We start from the raw sequence: 20,685 nt of genomic DNA, 5'->3' as shown, positions 1-20,685 counted from the left end.
TTTAGCGAAATATTTGCAGTTTTTCAATTTTTAAAAATAGTGACCATGAGTGACCATTTCCAAAAATATTTTTTTTGAAAAGTTCAGAAAATTTGCTATAAAATTGTCTAAGAGACATTGAAGATTGGACCTCGGGTTGCTGAGATAGAGCCGCTTAAAGAAAAAGAAACACAAAAATTGAAGTTTTCTAAATCACACCAAAACAACCCACCTTTTTCTAATGACGATATCTCAGCAATTAATGGTCCGATTTTCAATGTTAATATATGAAACATTCGTGAAATTATCCGATTTTTGTCCCCTAAAACATATCAAAAAATCTCGAAAATCAAAAAATACGTATTTTGGGAAATTGAGTTTTAGTGAAAAAAAAGTTGATAAAAAAATCTGCAAATTTTTTTTTCCGTGTACCTATTTTTTTCTCAAAAGTCCTCAACAATACCTACAACTTTGCCGAAGACACCAAATTGATCAGAAAATTCACTCAAAAGTTACAGCTGTAATATTTACGTACCATTTTTGTATGGAAAGCTGCCAAAATTGTATGGAGACTTGTATGGGTGAACCAATGACACAAAATTGCATATTTGGTCATAGGGAAGGTCCCCACAAAGTTTGAGCCAAATAAAAAAATACAAATAAAATCCATTTCCGGTTTTGGTAGAGAATTGCTCAAATGATGCTGAACAGGTCAAATAAAAGATTTGTACACAACAACATGCTTGAAATTGTGATTTTATTGATTTTTTCATCAAAACCCCTTCAAGAGGGTCCACTATAGGAAAGGGGTCCACTAATGGATAACGTACCCAATTCTAAACAACTTGTTGAAGGAATTTTGTCAAAATATTGAAAGCGACGCAAAACTTATATCTTTGAAAATAGAAATCTCGAAAAAATAATAATTTTGGGCAGCAACTAAAGAAGTTGTTGTCATCTTATTCCAAAAAAGTCGAACTTACGGACCCATTCCTGCAACAATCTTATTGTAAAAGAAGTCAATATTTGATGTTAATAAGTTTGTAAACAGTACTTTAGGGGATAAATCAAAGATTGCTCTCTAAAGGGTTTGCTTACATTCTTTACAGGTTATTATAATTTTAGGAATTTTGGCCAGTTTTCTAAATGTTCATCAATAAAACACAATCGTGTACTTTTGACCTAGGCTAATTGGTGAGGTTGGTGCAAGATAGGTATACTCTACTTGTGGACTCAATCTTAATGATTGATATAATTTATCAAGCATAGTATTTGGTACTGAATATGTTAACTGCTACCAATTCATATTTCGTAAATGTTGGCCAAGTCAAACGGCGAACAAAATCTCTTTTGTGCTCTGAGTTCAATCAGTGCCCGAACCAATGAATTAATCATACGTTAAAATCAGAAGAAGAATAGCGACTCTGTAAATAAAATATCAGGGTTTATATTAAAATTTTCCTCTAATACAACAAATCTGTTTTCTTTTCATTCGCAGGCAGATGCATCATTAGGAATGCTAGAGAGAGAATACCTGCAGGAGTCCCTCAGTTATGTTCTGGGCATACAGGAAGTGCAGGAAAGGATAAAGTTCGAGTTTGTGGAAATAATTTTAAGTGAGTACATCCGTAGACCCGGTTTTTGTCAAGCGTGTGATTATTTGACATTTGTTATTGTCTCGCAGGATTCATTTCCGACTGGCTGGTGTTTTACCATCTCGGCCATGAAGTAGCGGAAGATGCCAAAGACTATCTATCAGATCTCCAACTTAAAGTGCAAAAGGTTTGTCAGTTGGTTGTGGCAAAAATGGATCTCAGCGTGGTATTTAATAAGCATTCTTTACTTCAGACGAGGGAAAACTTTGATGAAACTCGGCAGAAGGCGCAGGAGCTAAAACACAGATACATGGAGAGTAAAATGAAACCAGAGAGCGAGTACACCAAACAGGGCTACCTGTTTCTTATGGAAAAGAGTAAGATTAGTAAGGAAAGGGTTAAAACTTGTTAGGATAATTTTAAAACAAATGTTTTCATCCAACAGAGGCATTCACGGCAACATGGTCCAAATACTACTGTACGTACAAAAAGCAGAGCAAAAAGTTCTCCATGCTGCAGTTCAACCAAATATCGGGTCGATCGGTAAGCCGCTCCGTTTGATAACTCTTGCCAAGTTGATTTCTAACGATGCCCCCCAACCTTCCAGCAATCGTCAACGGAAGTGCTAACGTTGGCCTCGTGCACGCGCCGGCTGTCGGAGTTTGAGAAGCGATACTGCTTCGATCTGATCTTCGAGGAGCGACCGGCGATCACGTACACGTTTCAGGCGCTCAGCGAGGAGGATCGCAAGGCGTGGCTGAACGCCATGGACGGCAAGGAACCGGTACTGGAGTTGTTTTCTAACAAGTTGATGGTCGTATTGAGTAATGTTTGGGTTTTTTTTTTGCTTTTGTAGACATACCTAGCCCCAGCGACAAATCACAACGAGGATGGTCATCTGGACGAGGTCGGGTTCGCGTTCGTACGCAAGTGTATTGAAGTGCTGGAGCGGCGGGGGTTGGAGGAGGAGGTAAGCACCAATATTTGCCCAGTGCTCAATTTCAAGCTAACGATCTCGTCTCTGTTTGTCAGGGTTTGTACCGGATCGGCGGCGTGAGTACAAAGATAACAAAGTTATTGAACATGGGACTAGATAGGAAAAAGACTGAGAAGGATAGATTGATGTTTTTTAATGACGAGCAAAGCTCGGATGTATTAGAGAGTAAGACGATAGCAAGTGCACTGAAGCATTATTTAAGAAACCTGAACGAGCCGCTGATGACGTTTCGGTTGCACCACTCGTTCATCTCGTCGGCAAGTGAGTTCAACCCCCTGCGGCTGTAAATAATAGAGGAGTTTAATTCTAAGTAATCTTCTTTCCCACGCAGAGCAAGAGACGCGACAGGGTCGCTTGAGCGATGTTCACCAGCTGATACACAGGTTACCGAAGAACCACTTTGAAATGCTGGACATTGTCATCAGGCACCTGAAGTCGTAAGTATCCAAGTGTTCGGTTAATTCTATTCATCGTTACACCTTTGTAGTCCTGATCCGTTCTGTGATTGTCGTGAAACTTTGAAAAATAATAAGTTCCTGTTTTCATGATCTTTTGAGCTTTTGCAAAACTCTTCCAAATTAGCTCATGACAAGGATCCTTTCTCCGTTTCTCAACGGAAAGGTATTGATAACCAATAAAATCCAGAAATAAATTTCCGTAAAAATTATCGACTTGAAAAGATGTACAAACTTTACTTAAGTGTTCATCACTGAGGTCAATTATGCTAGTTATTATTATTATAATTAATGCCGAAAATCGTTAAAGAATTATTGCCCAAAATTCGAAGATCCGCAGATTCGAAGATCCAAACTGTATTGTTAATTTGATTTTCGTTAACCGTGTTGGATTTTCTTGAAATAATTCGAATTGTCAATTCTGAACAATTCTCTACGAAATGGGTCTTTTTTCTTCAATTTTAATTTTTTTATTTTAATCCGACTGAAACTTTTTTGGTGCCTTCGGTATGCCCAAAGAAGCCATTTTGCATCATAAGTTTGTCCATATAATTTTCCATACAAATTTCGCAGCTGTCCATACAAAAATGATGTATGAAAATTCAAAAATCTGTATCTTTTGAAGGAATTTTTTGATCGATTTGGTTTCTTCGGCAATGTTGTAGGACTACACTGGAAAAAAATGATACACGGTAAAAAAAATTGGTGATTTTTTTATTTAACTTTTTATCACTAAAATTTGATTTGCAAAAAAATACTATTTTTATTTTTTTTTTATTTTTTGATATGTTTTAGAGGACATAAAATGCCAACTTTTCAGAAATTTCCACGTTGTGCAAAAAATCATTGACCGAGTTATTAAATTTTTAATCAATACTGATTTTTTCAAAATATCGAAATATTGGCCGCAAAATTTTTTCAACTTCATATTTCGATGTAAAATCAAATTTGCAATCAAAATGTACTTAAGTAAAATTTTGATAAAGTGCACCGTTATCAAGTTAAAACCATATTTAGGTGACTTTGTTGAAAATAGTCGCAGTTTTTCATTTTTTTAAATTAGTGCACATGTTTGCACACTTTTGGAAAAAATATTTTTGAAAAGCTGATAAAATTCTCTATATTTTGCTTCTTCGGACATTGTTGATACGACCTTTAGTTGCTGAGATATTGCAATGCAAAGGTTTAAAAACAGGAAAATTGATGTTTTTCTAAGTCTCACCCAAACAGCCCACAATTTTTTAATGTCGATATCTCAGCAACTAATGGTCCGATTTTCAATGTTAATATATGAAACATTTGTGAAATTTTCCGATCTTTTCGAAAACATTATTTTCAAAATTTTCAAATCAAGACTAACATTTTAAAAGGGCGTAATATTGAATGTTTCTCAGCTTTTCAAAAATATTTTTTCCAAAAGTGTGCAAACATGTGCACTGCTGGTCCAAGCTGTGATAGTGCCGATGTTTACCTACTGTGACATTGTTTACTATCACGGGTTGTCTGCGGCGCTTAAGGAGCAACTCCACCGGTGTTTCAAGTCGGCAGTGCGTTTTGTATACAACCTGCGCCGTCGAGATACAACCGCCGCAGTGCGGCACACCCTACTTGGACACGATTTGCCGATCAACTACCAGCTTCGGACAAGCTGTTTCATGAAGAAGGGGTACGATGGAAACTTGCCGGAGTACCTCCAACAACATCTGGTGAGAGGACAGTTAGAACGGACCCGCTCGTTCATCATCCCGAGACACACAACGATGAGCGGAAAAAGTGTGCTCGTCGCCGGAACCACGTGCTGGAACAACCTCCTGCGGAGCTAAAGGTCAACCGACATTGTTGGCCTTCAAAAATGCATTTAAAAGAACCATTCGAAATTAATTTTGTGAGCCTTAGAGTTAGAGTACTTTGTCAAGTTTATTTTGGATCCTTTGTAATTTTCCTATTTCCTAAAGTGTCTTCCTTGACCTGATCAAAAGTGTTAACTAACAAGTTATCGTACCCAATAAATCAACAAATTACAAATTACAAATTACTAATTTAAAAAAATGAAAAACTGCTACGATTTTCAAAAAGTCACCTAAATATGGATTTAACTTGAAAACGGTGCACTTTATCAAAATTTTACTTAAGTACATTTTTATTGCAAATTTGATTTTACATCGAAATTTGAAGTTGAAAAAATTTTGCGACCAATATTTCGATTTTTTGAAAAAATCAGTATTGATTAAAAATTTCATAACTCGGTCAATGATTGTTTGCACAACCTGAAAATTTCTGAAAAGTTGGCATTTTATGTCCTCTAAAACATATAAAAAAAAAATAGTGTTTTTTTTGCAAATCAAGTTTTAGTGATAAAAAGTTAAATAAAAAAATCACCAATTTTTTTTTACCGTGTATCATTTTTTTCCAGTGTAGTCCGTATCCATACCTACAACTTTGCCGAAGACACCAAATCGATCAAAAAATTCCTTCAAAAGATACAGATTTTTGAATTTTCATACATATTTTTTTATGGACAGCTGCGAAATTTGTATGGAAAATTATATGGACAAACTAATGATGCAAAATGGCTTCTTTGGGCATACCGAAGGCACCAAAAAAGTTTCAGTCGGATTAAAAAATACAAAAAAAAACGAATGACCGAAATCCTAGAGAACTGCTCTTCTAGATTAAATTTTCAAAAGGTTCTATCTGCTTAGGAAACCCATGACTCACAGGTTGTTTTGAAAATTTATTCTAGAATTATTTCAAGAAAATTCACCGCGGTTAACCAAAATTAAATTAACAATACCACTCTGAAGATTCAAAGAGGTAGGTCAAAGATTCGTAGATCCAAAGTTTCGAAGATTCAAGGATTCGACCATTTTTATTTTTTGTTCTTTTATTATTTGGCTCAAACTTTGTGGGGGCCTTCCCTATGACCAAATATGCTATTTTGTGTCATTGGTTCACCCATTCAATTTTGGATGCTGCCCATTACATAATGGTACGTAAATATTCAAACAGCTATAACTTTTGAGTGCATTTTCTGATCAATTTGGTGTCTTCAAGGACAATTGAGTAAAAAATAGACATACGGATTTTTTTTTTTGCAGGTTTTTAATCAACTTTTTTTCACAAAAACTCAATTTCCCATAATTGAAGTTTTGCAGCGCGCCTGTGTTTCAAATGTAGGTGGCGTCAAAATGAGGTTACTTGCCAAAAATCGTATTCCTTTCTGCTGGATTGAAGAACAAAATCGCTTATTTCTCATGGTTCACTGCATCAATCTTAATGAAACTGGTTGCAAAAGACGAGAAAAATTTTTTGCTTCCATTTCCATTTTGGAGTTCTTATTTCCTGAGCACTCCAATACTCCAATTTTTGGGGTCATATTTGAATTCTGCGTCCCAAAATAAGAACATTTTTTTTGTCATAAACATCTAATGTTTATTACTGTACCAGACAATGTTCAATCGGAAATTTTAAACAATTTTGTACGATTTCAGATGGTTTGCACCAAACATATTTCAAACGATTTTCATGATTTAAGAAGTTTCTAAGCTTTTTGTAATTTATAGATAATTTCTGATTTTTCTCAACTACTCTTAGATAACGTAACGAATAATAATTACTCGGTTAAAACTGTCGGCAATCGGGAAGGAATCGAAACAACTTATTTTCGGATCATTGCCGTCAATGCAGAACGAACGCCACTAATCCTTCCCAACCTTATTTCGTTCCGTTACAGCGTGGCCCTCAAGTCGGACAAGAACAAGATGTCCGTGTTCAACCTGGGCGTCGTGTTCGGGCCAACGCTGCTGCGCTCCGCGGAGGAAACCGTCGCTGCCATATTAGACATCAAGTTCAACAACGTTGTGATAGAGATCCTGATTGATAACTACGACAAAATCTTCAAAACGCAGCCGGGCAAGAGCACGGACTATTTGTAAGTTTTGCTCTAGATGTGTTTTTATATGGGTGATTTTTCACTTTCTTTTACTAACATTACTTTGTTACGATTTACGAAAAAAGAAGAAGCTTCCTATTTCGAAGAAACAGCTTTGTTCTTAACAATGGTGACACACGAACGATCAGTTCGAAGCGGCTATCCGTATCGTTTGGGGAACCTTTGCATGCGTTGAGGTATTTGGAATAAAAACTTCTTGGGCTTTCGTATCAATCTGCTAGTTGCAAAGTTTTCTGAGTCAACTCTCACCATGAGCAGTGATTAACTTGGTTGTTTATCGCTTTTAGGCCCCACACAAACACGAGCCCACCGTTAGCGATGCAGCGATCGTACGCCGGAATCGGCAGCGGAGGAGGAGGAGGTGGCGGCGGCCTCAGTATCGTCGGCGGGAGCTATGCCAAAGAACGCAGCGCTACTTATTCCCAGCCCGTGGTGCGGGTCGTTGCCAAGTCAAATTACACCGAGCCGGTTATGTCGTCGAGCCTGCAGAACATCTCCAACGGGCTGTCGCTGTACAGCAAAGGAACCAATCACTATCCCACCTACGAGGCGAAACCGAAGATCATCTCGTCGATCAACAGTTCCACGCCGTCGCTGTTGCGCGACACGACGCTGTCCCCGCGGGAAATTAGCATAGACACGCGGGAGAGCACGTACCTCAAGTCGGCACCCTCCACGATCACCATCAACAGCCACAACAGTCCACCACCGCCTGGTCACAATCACCAGCAGTTGGTGAGGCAGGATGGCGGGGGAGGAGGAGGAGGAGGAGGGGGAGGGGGTGGAGGCGGCGGTAACAATCCGATCTATCAAAGTACCTACCAGAGTCACCTGCTGCACAGTCGGGGCGACCCGTCGGCGATGATCCGCGGCGGGAGTGCCGGATCGGACAGCATCTACGGTGCCACGACGGGCATGCACAAACTGGGCGGCCATCCGAACCCGATGACCAGCAGTGATTCGAACCTGACCAGCACCCGCAAAGAGCTGTCCATCTACGATCGGATAAACTCCACCAGCAGTTCGAACGAGTCCGTCTGTTCGTCGTCTAGTCGGGATCTGAACCATTCGTACGGCAGCAGTCGGGCGGTGATGCCCAGCTGGGAGTACGCGGGCTCGGGCAACGGAAGCGTTGGATTGGTCAGTAGTGCGCTGAGTAAGTTCAACATTCAACGGGACGATGCTAGTCAAGGTTATATCCCGAAGAAGACGCAGCGCATGAAGGGGCTAACCCGGCACACGAAGCTGGTGACGCCGAGGGACAATCTGTAAGTGGCACAACGGTATGGCGAGCCTATTCCAAGGATAACTCGTTTTATTCGTTTTAGGCGGGTGAGGACACTGTATGCGTGTCTGGCGGAGAACGACGGAGAGCTGTCGTTTGAGCCGAACCAAATCATTACCAACGGTAAGTTCATAAAGCTTCTCTGATTGTTACTTAACCTTTCGAAAGTCGCGTTTTACTAACATCCTTACAAACGGTACACACAGTACAAAAGCGCGACGAATTAGGGTTGGTGTATTGACAAATTGATTATTCGAGAATTTACCATTTCAAGTACGGATTTCAGTGTTCAAACAAGAAAGTTAATAAACGTAATTATCAAGTCAAACTGATAAATTATTGAAATGACTGATATTACAGATAACTTGACAAAAGAAAACGTTTAGTCGTGTTTTCGTTCCTTCACTGTAAGTTGTTTTGCTACGCATGCAAGTAGCAAGTATCTTGTAAAATTTGGCGTTGAAACACACTCAAATAAAGCTTAACTGTTGATAACCTGGGGATTGTTTTTATTCGAAACGAATAAACTATTATAGTAATCCGTGAAAGTTGGTATGGCAAGGCATCTTACCCCTTTGGGGCACTTGGCCACCGAATGCAGTTGTGAAAAGCAATTATAGCAGCACCTTGGCTTATTCATGATTGCCATGACATTTGCAGATCGGAGGGCTTTTGTTAATTTCATTTGGTTAACCGCGGTGGATTTTCTTGAAATAATTCGAACTGTCAAAAATCCTCCAAAGCATCTACCACATTGATCGCAAAAAAATCTGTGGTAGAAAAGTATCCACGGGTAGATGCTTTGGTGGATTTTTGACAGTTCGAATTATTTCAAGAAAATCCACCGCGGTTAACCAAATAAAAGTAACAAAAGCCCTCCGGTTAACCGGGTTAACCAAATCAAATTAACAAAAGCCCTCGGGTAAAGATCGGTAGGGTCCCGGCAGTAAAAGCAAAGAACTGCTAGCTCCGACTTTCAGCATATCGTGCGTGTGACACCAGAGCAGCGTCACGACCTCATGTGAATACATGTTTTGACGTGTTTATATTTGACAAGCTTCATTTCGAGTACTGCTTACACTTTGAGCAACATTTCGTGCTTGCCATTTTTTTTAGGGCACATAACTTTTTTAGACAAGAGTGTGTCCCTTTCACACTTTATGTAAACTGTCATTCAAGTGAAAGGGATACACTATTGTTTACAAAAGTTATGTGTCCTTTTGAAATGTTAGGCTCCATTTTCTGTAGAAAACTGCTCAAAGCGCGTGGTTGTCTGTTTCTTTAGCTTTTTCTCAAAAATCTCCACATTCGGGAACGGGAAAGACCTTGCAAACACGTGGTTTCGAGGGTCGACCAAAAGCACACTCTATGTCACTCAAAAAAAGTTAAGAAGTCTTTGTTGAAACCGAGAAAAAGGTGAGCTCCAATGCAAGGACTCCGAGAACGGCGGCAAACCGCCTGCTGTGATTTGGTTTCACAGACTTTGGTTATACGTCGAAAAACGTCAAAGATCTACGGACACACAACACGTTTCGCCATATTTTATAATACATATTCTCATATTACTTTTGATTTTTTTTTCTAAAATTTCTTGTTATGCTTTCCCTTAAACGAAAAAGATTAATCTATTTTAAAGCCCTTTCAAGTACAGACGTCAAGTTTTAACAACTTGGTACGAGTCTGTATCATTGTGATGTCTTAAACCTCTTTTGTGTTCAAGATTTACACATAGGTTATTCTCGCAATGTTTCATTGGAGGGTCGGTTACGGAAAGTCTGTTTTTTTTTTTTCTATCACTACAACGATATTTCAACTCGACCCTCAATTCTCCTTTGATTGCAGGTTTGACCGGAGTAAGGGAAGGCCGCAGAAAATGTCAATTGTCAACTTTGTAAACTGTTGGCCGCCGAAAACGTGCGTCTTGGTTCAAAGTACTATGGGTTTAATGCATTTCATCTTTGTTGTAAACGCTCGCATCTTAATTCTTATTTTGGCTACTGCAGTTATCGAGTCAACATGTGAATAACGTGACACTAAAAGTCTATCAGTCGTGTTCTAGGAACAACAGATCGCAGCATGAAACTTGGCATTGAATTCAAAGCTCACATCCAAACATTACTTAACTCAACCTGGGGATCCTTTCTCGGGTTTTCGTCCGGTCCACCGACTTCATTTGAAAACACGCTTTCGATGCGAGTATTTGTTAATCTGTTCCGGCGGTATGTAGATCTGACAAGTTTCATTTCGAGTATTGCTAATACCTTCAACAACATGTTTCATTGAGTCCTCATATTTTAAACGAGGTTCAGACGTTTGAACTTCTAATGTTAAAATTAATAAATTTGTACTTTTTTAAGTTGTTGCAAATTGAATAAAAGTTCTACACCCGAGAAATCGTAAGGAAAAAACTGCAACAGTTGCTTTTCTCAAACATTTTGACGATTTTCCCCATACAAATTTTAAGGGCTTACAGGGAGGGGCCCATGGTCAGAATGAGCTCAAATTTGGAGTTCAGCCTAGTGATGGGTCAATCTTTCATTTCAGGTTGTAGCACCAGGGTTACCCAGATATGGACCACCCTAGTATATATCTCAAGTACGGACTTCATGTTCCTACCTTTGAGTCAATCTATTGGCATCATTTGTTACATTCAAGTGATCATTGCAATTACTCATTCCTTGTGCTTGGTTGTTGCTGTCCATAACTTATTTGTAGTAAAAATGAAGTTAAATATTGGATTTTCGTCAGAACCGCCATCAGTCGTGTGTTTATCTATAAAGTTTTACTCATAACTATAGAAAACCTGAAAGTACCTCGGATTCTTATTTGGTTTTCTGTATTAGTCAACCCTGCATATTCCGGGTCGGGTACAACTCATTTTTGTTTGAGTTAAGGAGCTATTACACTACGGCAAACAAACAAACAAACTTTTTCGTGTTTGACAGTTTGCCAAACTCGCAAACTTATTTGCGGCCAACTTGCAAACAAGGCAAAATGTATGCAGGCTGACGTTTGCCCACTAAAATGAGGTTGAAAACTTTTTTTTATGTCACTGAAGTTATCAAATTTATAAACATAAAATAAAAATTTAAAAAAAACGACAGTAACACAAATCATACATTCAATAAATTCATTAAAAAGTTAGTTGGGTTGGCAGTCAAGACAATAGCGAACTATATTTTTACGTGGTTATGAGCAGATATGTTAGAAAATTAGTTAATCTCATTGTATCGTCGCCGTGCATTTTGGGCCAAATTGAGTTAAGAACGCCATTTTGTGCCTCATCTTTTGTCCTTCTCAGATCCCCAAAATTTGATTTCAATCCTGAGATATTCGATGAAATCCGAAAAAACTCCGTGCATTTTTGTCACTTTTAATTTAATCTTGTCGTGCTATCTTGTCACTCCCTGAAAATTGATGTAAGTGCGACAATTGGCCAGAGGGATTTCAGGTCAGAACGCGTTTGACGCACGTACAAGTTAGACTACCGTTAACATTTGTAATTATAATATAAATAATTATCTAAATGGCGGGTGCGACATTATAGCACGACAGCGTAGATATGAGATGATGCTGGTCTCCTCAGAGGAATTATGGGTCATCAGGGCTCTAAAAATTGAGAACTAAGAACTACATCATTTGACCTATGAACAACATATGAGTATCGTAGGGGAACAGCATCTAACTCCATCGTAACTCTAATGTTGCCATATCAGCACTTTGACGTTTAATTGTTTCTATCGTCAGTTTCACAAAATAAGTTTAAATAGTAAAACTCAGCAAATTAGATGGAGTTAGGAGAGACTGCTTAACCTTCTAAACTTACGAGAATTACCCCTAATTATAGTTTTTTTTTTGCCTAAATCTATTACTTTAAATGAATTCTGTATTTGATACATGCTCAATATTCATGACTTTAAATGTTTTCTTACTGTTTATTTTGTCTCTTTCAGTGAAACGTTCCAACGAACCCGGGTGGCTCGAGGGCACCCTGAACGGCAAATCTGGCCTAATACCGGAAAACTATGTCGAGGTACTAAAGTAAGTTTAGATGGCTGCAATCGCAACCACCAACCACCACCACCACCACAAACTTACCAAATACAGTCCGGGTTACCCGCCGTCGTGTCGTGCTGTGCCGCTACAACAAATCGAGCGTTTGTACATTTTTCATCAAAACCGTAGAATGTACTAGGGTGTGTGTACTGTGTAGATTACCGTTTAGTAAGTCGTCGTCGTCGTCGCCGCATGGATCGGGTGAGGAGCTGGGCTTATCGCGCCCGCGCGATGTTATTGAAGGGTAGCTTGAAGGGGGAATGCATAAAAGATAAAAAAAAGAAAATTTATTGTATTATTTTGATAAATCTTTCTTGAGAATTTTTCCATTGTTTCTTTTTTGATAAATTTTTTATACACGGTATTTAATAGTGGGCAATAAAATCACGACTATAATATTTGCACACATACACACTAAAAAAGAACCAGCTTTCATCAAACACACCTAGAAACACACACACACAAACATACGTGTGCATGAATCACGGAAGAGAAATGAAATTAAGAAGAAGAAAAACTAAGGCTGTAAACCAGGCTCTTGCATCGGCACAATATAGTTACTATGTATTTGCTAAACAAATATTGATTTTTGATGTCAGAGAGTCGGAGGGATTCCATATTAAAGAGTAAGAGAACAAGAAAACTATCATTTCACACTGCACTAATAGCAAAACAAAAAAACAGGAGGAACAAAGGGAAGCGAACCACTCGACCTTAGTGGACTATGTGTTTCGTGTAACCTCTATTGTGTACAAATAAATCAAGTAAAAGCTACATCGAATAACAAGCTAGAGCAACAACGGGGCCCAGTTTCACTATCTAAACGTTGCGGCCTCAGATCGATGAAGTTGTAGAATTTTGATAAACCTAAGCGAGAGTTTCTCGACTCGACGAGATCACAACAATAACAAACCAAACACCAATGAATTTGAGGTAATATTAGAGAAAACAAAACTTCAACTAAGAAACATACAAAAAACACACATACATCCCTCTTGCAAATCAAAACCAAATAAGCTAACGTTCATATGATGATGATGGAAAAAAGGCATCTAAACAAATAGTTGTATAATTGTAGCTGTCTCGTAACACTGCAAAACCTACATGCACTGTACAAAAGAAAACCTCTTCTTATGGATCGTTATTGACTGCTTCATCGCACATCGAACTGAGCATCGGCCGACACTCTGCAAACAAGCAGGGTTTTTACGTGCACCGTCCATGTTTTATTTCTTCTTTTAGTGAGAAAACCCCGCAACGAGATTGAAGACGCGCAACGCAAGGCATCTAATTTGGGCATTTATAGTTTTTGCAAAAACGGAAATGTTTTATAAACAAGGTTGCAAAAGATGATATTAATCGTATTTTTTAATTAATTAACAGTTACAGGTAATTGAAACATATCTAAAGTGAAACCCTCTCAAACATTTTAATGAAATATTGTTATATCAGTCATAAAGGTTCCATTATGAAAGGGTTTTTTTTCTATAAATTGATTACGCCATTGTGTTAAGTTTGACTGTCCACAACCTTCTGATTTTATTGTAATCGATAAGTCCCCCAGAGCCTCACACATGAGGTACTGAGGTATTGCTTATTGAGCATTAATTGAGCAACATGCTTTAATCGCGTCGAGGTAAACGAAGTTATGCTTTGTTCGCAGTTTGGATAACTGTTGTCAGCTGTGCTGATGATGTTGGTGGCGTCGATCAATTGTGCGGAAAGCAATTTCCGTAACTTATAAAAAGACACAATTTTTTTGATATCATTTAATCTAACCCTAGCGCAGCCATCCTTTCTGAAGCATTATAGGGAATGTTGGGGCGATTACTTATTACATCCTTCTTTTCTGAACGGCCAGGCTAACTGGCCAATTTTCGTTCTCTTGCTCTCAAATCAAAGCCTCGGATGCCCCTTTTCTGCAACCGATGTGACAAAATGTTATTTGCCTCTGCTACCACTTGCTACAAACATTTATTTCAAGACCATGTGGGATTATTGGACGCCTTTCTATTGACGATCAGAAAATCCCAGTATTACTGTTCGTGTTTGTATCAGATGTTGTATCTCAGCAATAATAGAGTTATCTACGTGCGCATGTATTGCGTGTACGTACACGAAAAAAAGTGAGGTTAAATTTTGTACCCGACAGCAAAACAAATGGCGTGCTAGTGTTCGTGAGAACGGGCTTAGATAACTCTATTCGACGTGGTCGTGCTGACTTTGAATAATTTCAAACAATAGCACGGAATGTAAACTATAACAAACACTTTTTGTTTGGCTGGCCGTTCTGAGCATTGTTCCGAAGTTTGGTTGAATTTGTTGGACGGAGTCTCGAGTTATAATTAAAAATGTTTACAGTAGTTGGATATGTACGTGTGTCAAACGTGTTCTGACTTAAATCCCATTGGCCAGTTGTCGCACTTGCAGTCATTTTCAGGTAGTGTCAAAATGGCACGATCAGATCAGAAATTTCTTTTATATGAAGAGTGACAACAATGCACGAAGCTTTTCCGGTTTTTATTGAATATATCAGGTTTGAAATCGAATTTTAGGGATCTGCGAAGGTCATGGGGTGAGCAAGGATCTGACACGCATGCATTTTTCTGAAGTCAATATTGTTTACGTGTGGTTTTTGAAAAGGTCGTATGAAATACATACATAATTATTTTTTCAAATAATTTTTTTGGAGCTTTTCACGATCTTTTGCATATATATTTGAGATAATTACAAGTATTACTTAATAACAATAACAACCTTGTTTATAAAAATATGCAATCTTCAATTTTACAGAAAATGAACCTAATGCAGCTATTTTTTTATCTACCCTTTAATAAAAATTGTGACTTTTTCATAGAAGGTTTGTTAAAATTACTCCTCAATCAAGCCTGAAATAATTTGACCTCACGACAAAGCGCTTTCTTACCAGGAACACCGAAATACCGCGATTACGTTAACGCCAGCACCCAAGACAAAGGCAAAACTGCTAAGAGAGGTGTAGCCCCTTGACTTAGTGTAATATATGTACATTCTAACTATGATCCAACTAGGCTGTAAGAATGACTAAAAAAAACAAACCAACAAACACAAAAACAAAACAAAAGAAATAACCATTCTGAGAGCGAGGAAGGAAGGAAGGAAGGGAGAAAATATGTGGAAATCAATGACACCAGAAAATACACTTTTATCGTTAAGTTTAGTGTAATAGTCGTAACTGAAAACAGAAAACAAAACAAGAATAACTTATGGATAGATTAACTGAAATGAACAGAAATGTAATACTTTTAAGAAAACCAATTCTAACGGAATGCAACAGCGAACATTTGAGAGAGGAAAGCGAGTGTATATTTTTTATCAAGCTTTTTAATTTCCTAAAACTAAAAAGGTGTTTTGTTTACCAAGCAGGAAGCACTACATTTTAAAGCGATTTCCTTTTTCTGTACATATTGTATATTGTCCAAACGTCACTATAAATTTTAAAATCGCGAAACAAAGAGTCAAAATTCCGTTTTTAGAATGAGTTGCCATATAACGTACAAATCGGAATTCAACTTAGAACAAAATCTGTTGACATTCGCTTTTAATTCTTTTAAATTCAATATTCTTCAGTCATTCCCTTTTCTAACATTATGTTTACTACCCCAAATTGTATTGCTCTATTCCTTAGTTAAGATGTAGTCCAAATTCAATCAGTATAAATCGTAAACATTCCTTTAATTTATTAAACATCTAATTACAACAAAAATGGCCCAACCTAGTTTTCAACACTCTTTCTATTCTGCTCGTTGTGTGAAAAGGAAACAAATATTTAAAAAAAAGTAGAGTGGAGAGTAAATTAATCTGTGATACAGTCACAACTAGAAAGAGAGAGAGAGAGAAACAGAGCAAATGTGGTGGGTTTAGTTTATTTTAATTCCTGGAAAACATCGTTTGCTGCTCAGTTTTTATTACCATGTTTTTAGTCTTTTTTCCCCGCAAGTATAGTTTGTTTTGTAAACTTCAGTTTATTATGTTATCGTAATACTAATGACTGTTGATTTTCTTTTCAAACAAATTTAATCCTTTGAATTGCTACCCCCGATACGACAGCGAACTCGCGTAGTTTAATTCGCTTTTGGGAATCGAATTGCTACCGGAAACAAAGGCAACAGATTCGGTTTGGTTTTTAACTTTAAGATACAAGTATGGTCAGCAAAGGAATCAGTTGTGGACGTATGATGGTTTAGCAGCTACCTAGCGTTAATATTATGCTGTTATTTAATTTTAACTATTTTTTAAAGTCAGTTGTGAGATATCGTAACTAAGAACCCAGACAGAGGACGGAAACAGCTAGAAAATGGGAAATATTTTTTATTTATAATGTATCTCGACGTATGAGTCGTTTGTATGTGAAAGAAGAGTAAACGAAAAAAATAAAATCCATGAATAATAACTAAAATTGTTGTTTTTATTAAATATCTCATTTCTCAGTTATCGCATAACTGTTATTATCCTGATGAGACAAGCTGACGAAATAACGAAAGTAGGTAAAATCCTGACTTCAGGAAAATCACAAGATTCAAAAATATCTAAGATTCAAAAATATCTAAGTATTGACGCTTTTTTTCTGCGAGGAAAATAAGTTTTTGCGGTGCTTACATTGCAATTAAAAAAAATCAATATGATATGATTCGGCTGGTACAAATTTCATTAAAAGTTTTTGTCTTCCCCCTTCAAATTTGGGCCGAAAAATCAAGGGGCAAAATTTTTTTTTTTTCAGAAAACTTCAAAATGAGAATGGAAATTTAATTGCAATCAACTGAAATCAATTTAAAATGCATTTCCCTGCTTCAGAATTATTTTTAGCATGTTTGAATTAATTTAAAAATCTATTGAATTTATGAAAATTTTCGATGTTCTTTATCGCAAAAAGTTTTGTTTTGCTAACATTTCTGTTTTCGTCAAATTTTACGTTTTTTTGAAAACTAATGATTGCAAAACAACTGTACTAGTGTAAAATTAATTTTAAAACACTTTTTTCATGGACATGTGCAAACTAAGGCTTGTTATTTCAAAATTTATAATTTTTTTTTATTTTTTTCAGGCAATGATTGTCAATGATGGTTCTGAAATCAGGGTCCAGAAATAGTAAATTGGAATGAAAATATCTGGAGTTTTTTTTTTTAAAAGGACCAATAAACCAAATTTCTAGTTTTTGCTTTTTGGGTGTTTTTGAAACCACCTTGGGTCAGGGGTATTAAAAACACACAAAATGCAAAAACTGTAAATTTGGTTTATTGGACCTTTTAAAAAAAACTCCTGATATAATCACTATACAGCAATTCCCCACGAAAACAGCATGATTCGAAAAAAAAGTTTTCCGATCGGGCTAAACAATTTTCTGGGGGTTCCTTGGCCGAAATAATTAGTCCCGTATTTTTTTGTTTGGCCATTAGGGTGACCTACGCCGTGTTAGGGTGGTCCGAAAAATGGCAATTTTCGTAATTTTTCTCAAAAACCACTTGGCGCGGAGATATGATTTTTTGAAAAAGTGGTTTTTGCGAAAAATGACGATAATTGCCATTTTTCGGACCACCCTAACACGGCGTAGCTGAGCCCGATCGGAGAACTTTTTTTTTCGAATCATGCTGTTTTCGTGGGGAATTGCTGTATATGTAAAATGCTTATACAAACGACACAAAAAAACATTTTTTGATTAAAACATTCTGAATCAAGATATGAATGTTTTTTTCTAAAACAAACATGGCTGATTGGGAATGATGCATTGCGGAGCCTTAACTTGGAGACTTCCATCATGATTTTCGCTCAAAGATTTAAATTTTACGTCTCTGTCAATATTTTGATAAAATTTCTTCAACAAGTTGTCCAGAATAGTAGGTACCCTACATGTGTTGATACTTTTTGGGAACGATTATCCCATTCCGTTTAAAGTTATGAAAATCGTCAGTAATCAATGATTACCAGCTAGAACGTCAATGACTGTGCCACAAAATTATAAAAATTTTAAGACACATTTGATTTAGATCAAAATTTTAATAGCTGGTTCAAGAAGGCTACAACCGCCACACACTGATTCATTTTTTTGTTTTCCTCACCTGAGGTAAGGCTATAATCCTGCTCGGAAAATGAACTTCTTTCAGAAACGTCGTAGACCCATCTTCATGTATACCTATCGACTCAGAATCGAAAACTGAACAAATGTCTGTGTGTATGTGTGTGACAAAAAAATCTTACTCAGTTTTTCAGCACTGTCACTACCCAAGTAGCATCGCGAAACATGTTTCAAATGGCTAAGTCCAAACTATGTTATATCAGGGGCGTAAAAAAGTTACATTTGTTACAACCATTTGGATTTTGTGGGCGACACTTATTGACAACTAATTTGAAACAAAATATAATGAGTCTCTTTGACCTTCTCCTTGCCTTCTGGGAAACTGAAAAAGCTGATGAGTTGTAACATATTTTGTTGCCATTAAGTTATTTTTGTAACAACTTGACAACTTTCAGATTGTTTTTATTTAATAAGAACTATGTTGTGAATATGTAGCGGTAACATTCATTAGCCACACAAATTTACGTAATGCGTGATTGTTTTGATTCATTTAGTTTATGTCCGACGAGTAAAAACTAGTGCGGACTTTGAAGAAAAGGAAAGGTCCATAATCGCTTTCGGATTACGAAATCTGGCATAAGAACCAGCGAAATGTAGCGTATTAAAAAGGCGAAACTGGTAAACATAAATACAGACCCCATTGAACAGCATACAGAAACCAAAACCTACAATGACTAGCGGATGGATTCATCCCAACCCCTGATTCAGCCTGACGTCTGCCATAGATTCCGACAATGATGCATTGCAAAATTAGTCTGACGATTACGAGCCTGCAGATTTCCCTCAAACCTAACCCAGAGAAGATCTCCAGAATTGGGGAATCGACCACCGGAACATAAAAAAGTGTTTTTATACGTTTTTGTGCCCAACAATGCGCTTTCAAAAGACCTACAATCCAAGTGTCTAGCGGATTTACTGGCGAAAGCTGCGTGATAGTCATTTCCGGTCGGCAATTCTTTCTTTTTTCAGTCTGCACGACACAAATCATTTTTACTCTAACGAAAACATGAACTGCTCAACACAACTAACCCAAAACGTTTGGCATGTTGACACTTCCCGCTACAGACGGACAAAATGTGAACACTTGTTTGCAACATAACAAAACATTTGTTGAGATGCTCCAAAAACTTTATCTCAACAAAAATGCAACAAACTGAAACTTGGCAAAAATGTCAAACAGCAGGGTCGTATCAAGGGTCGTATTAAGATGTACGATAATGATTTTGTCATGCAATCCGAATGTTTTTTACTTTGAAATACTGTAGAAAAAACTTTTAGTATGAAGTCTTCATAATTTTCGGAATTTAAAGACACACAGACTAATAATGATCAAAAATATGTCTCTTAAGGTTTAATTGGTTTAAAATTGGTTGAATATATTTAATTATTTCTAATCTAATTGTAAATACTTTCAATTCAAAATTTCTTTGTGCATAGAAAATATAATCGATAAATTAAATGTGTCAGTTTAGATAGACAATTATTTTGCTATATTTTTTTTAATTGATGCCTCGATTTGACCCTATTTTCGATGGAGGCCATGCTGTTTCTTTCATTCTTGTAATTTTTTGATGATTCCAAATTAAATTGTTTCAGAACTATGCAATTAAACTGATTAAGTTTGGTTTGAAATGAATTACATTATTCAATGCTTGAGGTTTTCTTCTGACTATCTGACGTATTTATAGATGAAAAATCATTAGCATTTATTTTGCAGCAATTTGAAATATTTTTTAAGGCAAAATATCCTTAAAAAATAAGGCCCGTAAAAAAATTAAAAGTATAATTAAATTTCGTTCGAAGAAAGTTAATTCGCAGTTGAATCAGATGTTTAATGACCATTATAACTACCATAATAAGATACTGTTCCGAAGAAAAATGAAAACCATTTTCGAACTTGTAATTTTTTTTCATCATCAGCAAAAACATAATTGAGACATCAATATTCCTAAATATGTTTTGCATTTGTTGAGGGGAAGAAATATCTGACAGAATAACTTAACTTCAAGTAAACACTGAAATCAACGTGTTAACATGAAATTGCTGCAACTTAAACATAACATACCTGGTACAACTTTACAAAATTTCTTATTTTGACAACTTAATCGAAACATTTTGACAACATTTTTTCAACAAATTTCTTAACTTGAAAGATGTTTCAAATCAGCTTCCAAATTGCGCTTTTCCAGTCACGCCAAAGGTTACACATTAGTCGTATCTACTCATTTTGTTTGTTTCAAACTTGTCTGGATTA

General features: G+C 36.9%; 1 protein-coding gene across 5 annotated transcripts in view; it reads left to right on the top strand.

The window, feature by feature from the left end:
* The window catches only part of LOC6050587 (rho GTPase-activating protein 26), a 90,078-nt gene extending 73,321 nt beyond the window's left edge, over positions 1 to 16,757 (top strand). For 4 of the 5 annotated variants that reach the window (XM_038251198.1, XM_038251199.1, XM_038251200.1 and 1 more), the window contains 12 exons: positions 1,478 to 1,595; positions 1,664 to 1,761; positions 1,828 to 1,960; positions 2,020 to 2,117; positions 2,182 to 2,358; positions 2,431 to 2,544; positions 2,607 to 2,832; positions 2,903 to 3,008; positions 6,760 to 6,957; positions 7,266 to 8,246; positions 8,307 to 8,386; positions 12,217 to 16,757. In XM_038251198.1, coding sequence (XP_038107126.1) covers positions 1,478 to 1,595; positions 1,664 to 1,761; positions 1,828 to 1,960; positions 2,020 to 2,117; positions 2,182 to 2,358; positions 2,431 to 2,544; positions 2,607 to 2,832; positions 2,903 to 3,008; positions 6,760 to 6,957; positions 7,266 to 8,246; positions 8,307 to 8,386; positions 12,217 to 12,308 — 2,421 coding nt within the window. In that variant the 3' untranslated portion in view covers positions 12,309 to 16,757. The remainder of the gene's footprint in view (positions 1 to 1,477; positions 1,596 to 1,663; positions 1,762 to 1,827; positions 1,961 to 2,019; positions 2,118 to 2,181; positions 2,359 to 2,430; positions 2,545 to 2,606; positions 2,833 to 2,902; positions 3,009 to 6,759; positions 6,958 to 7,265; positions 8,247 to 8,306; positions 8,387 to 12,216) is intronic. The other variant, XM_038251201.1, reaches the window with a different exon arrangement.
* Positions 16,758 to 20,685: the final 3,928 nt, after the last annotated feature.

Source organism: Culex quinquefasciatus, chromosome 2 (assembly GCF_015732765.1).
Source record: "Culex quinquefasciatus strain JHB chromosome 2, VPISU_Cqui_1.0_pri_paternal, whole genome shotgun sequence".
Taxonomy (NCBI): Eukaryota; Metazoa; Arthropoda; class Insecta; order Diptera; family Culicidae; genus Culex; species Culex quinquefasciatus.
Note: the sequence above shows the minus strand (reverse complement) of the source record. Positions and strands in the feature narration are given on the sequence as shown.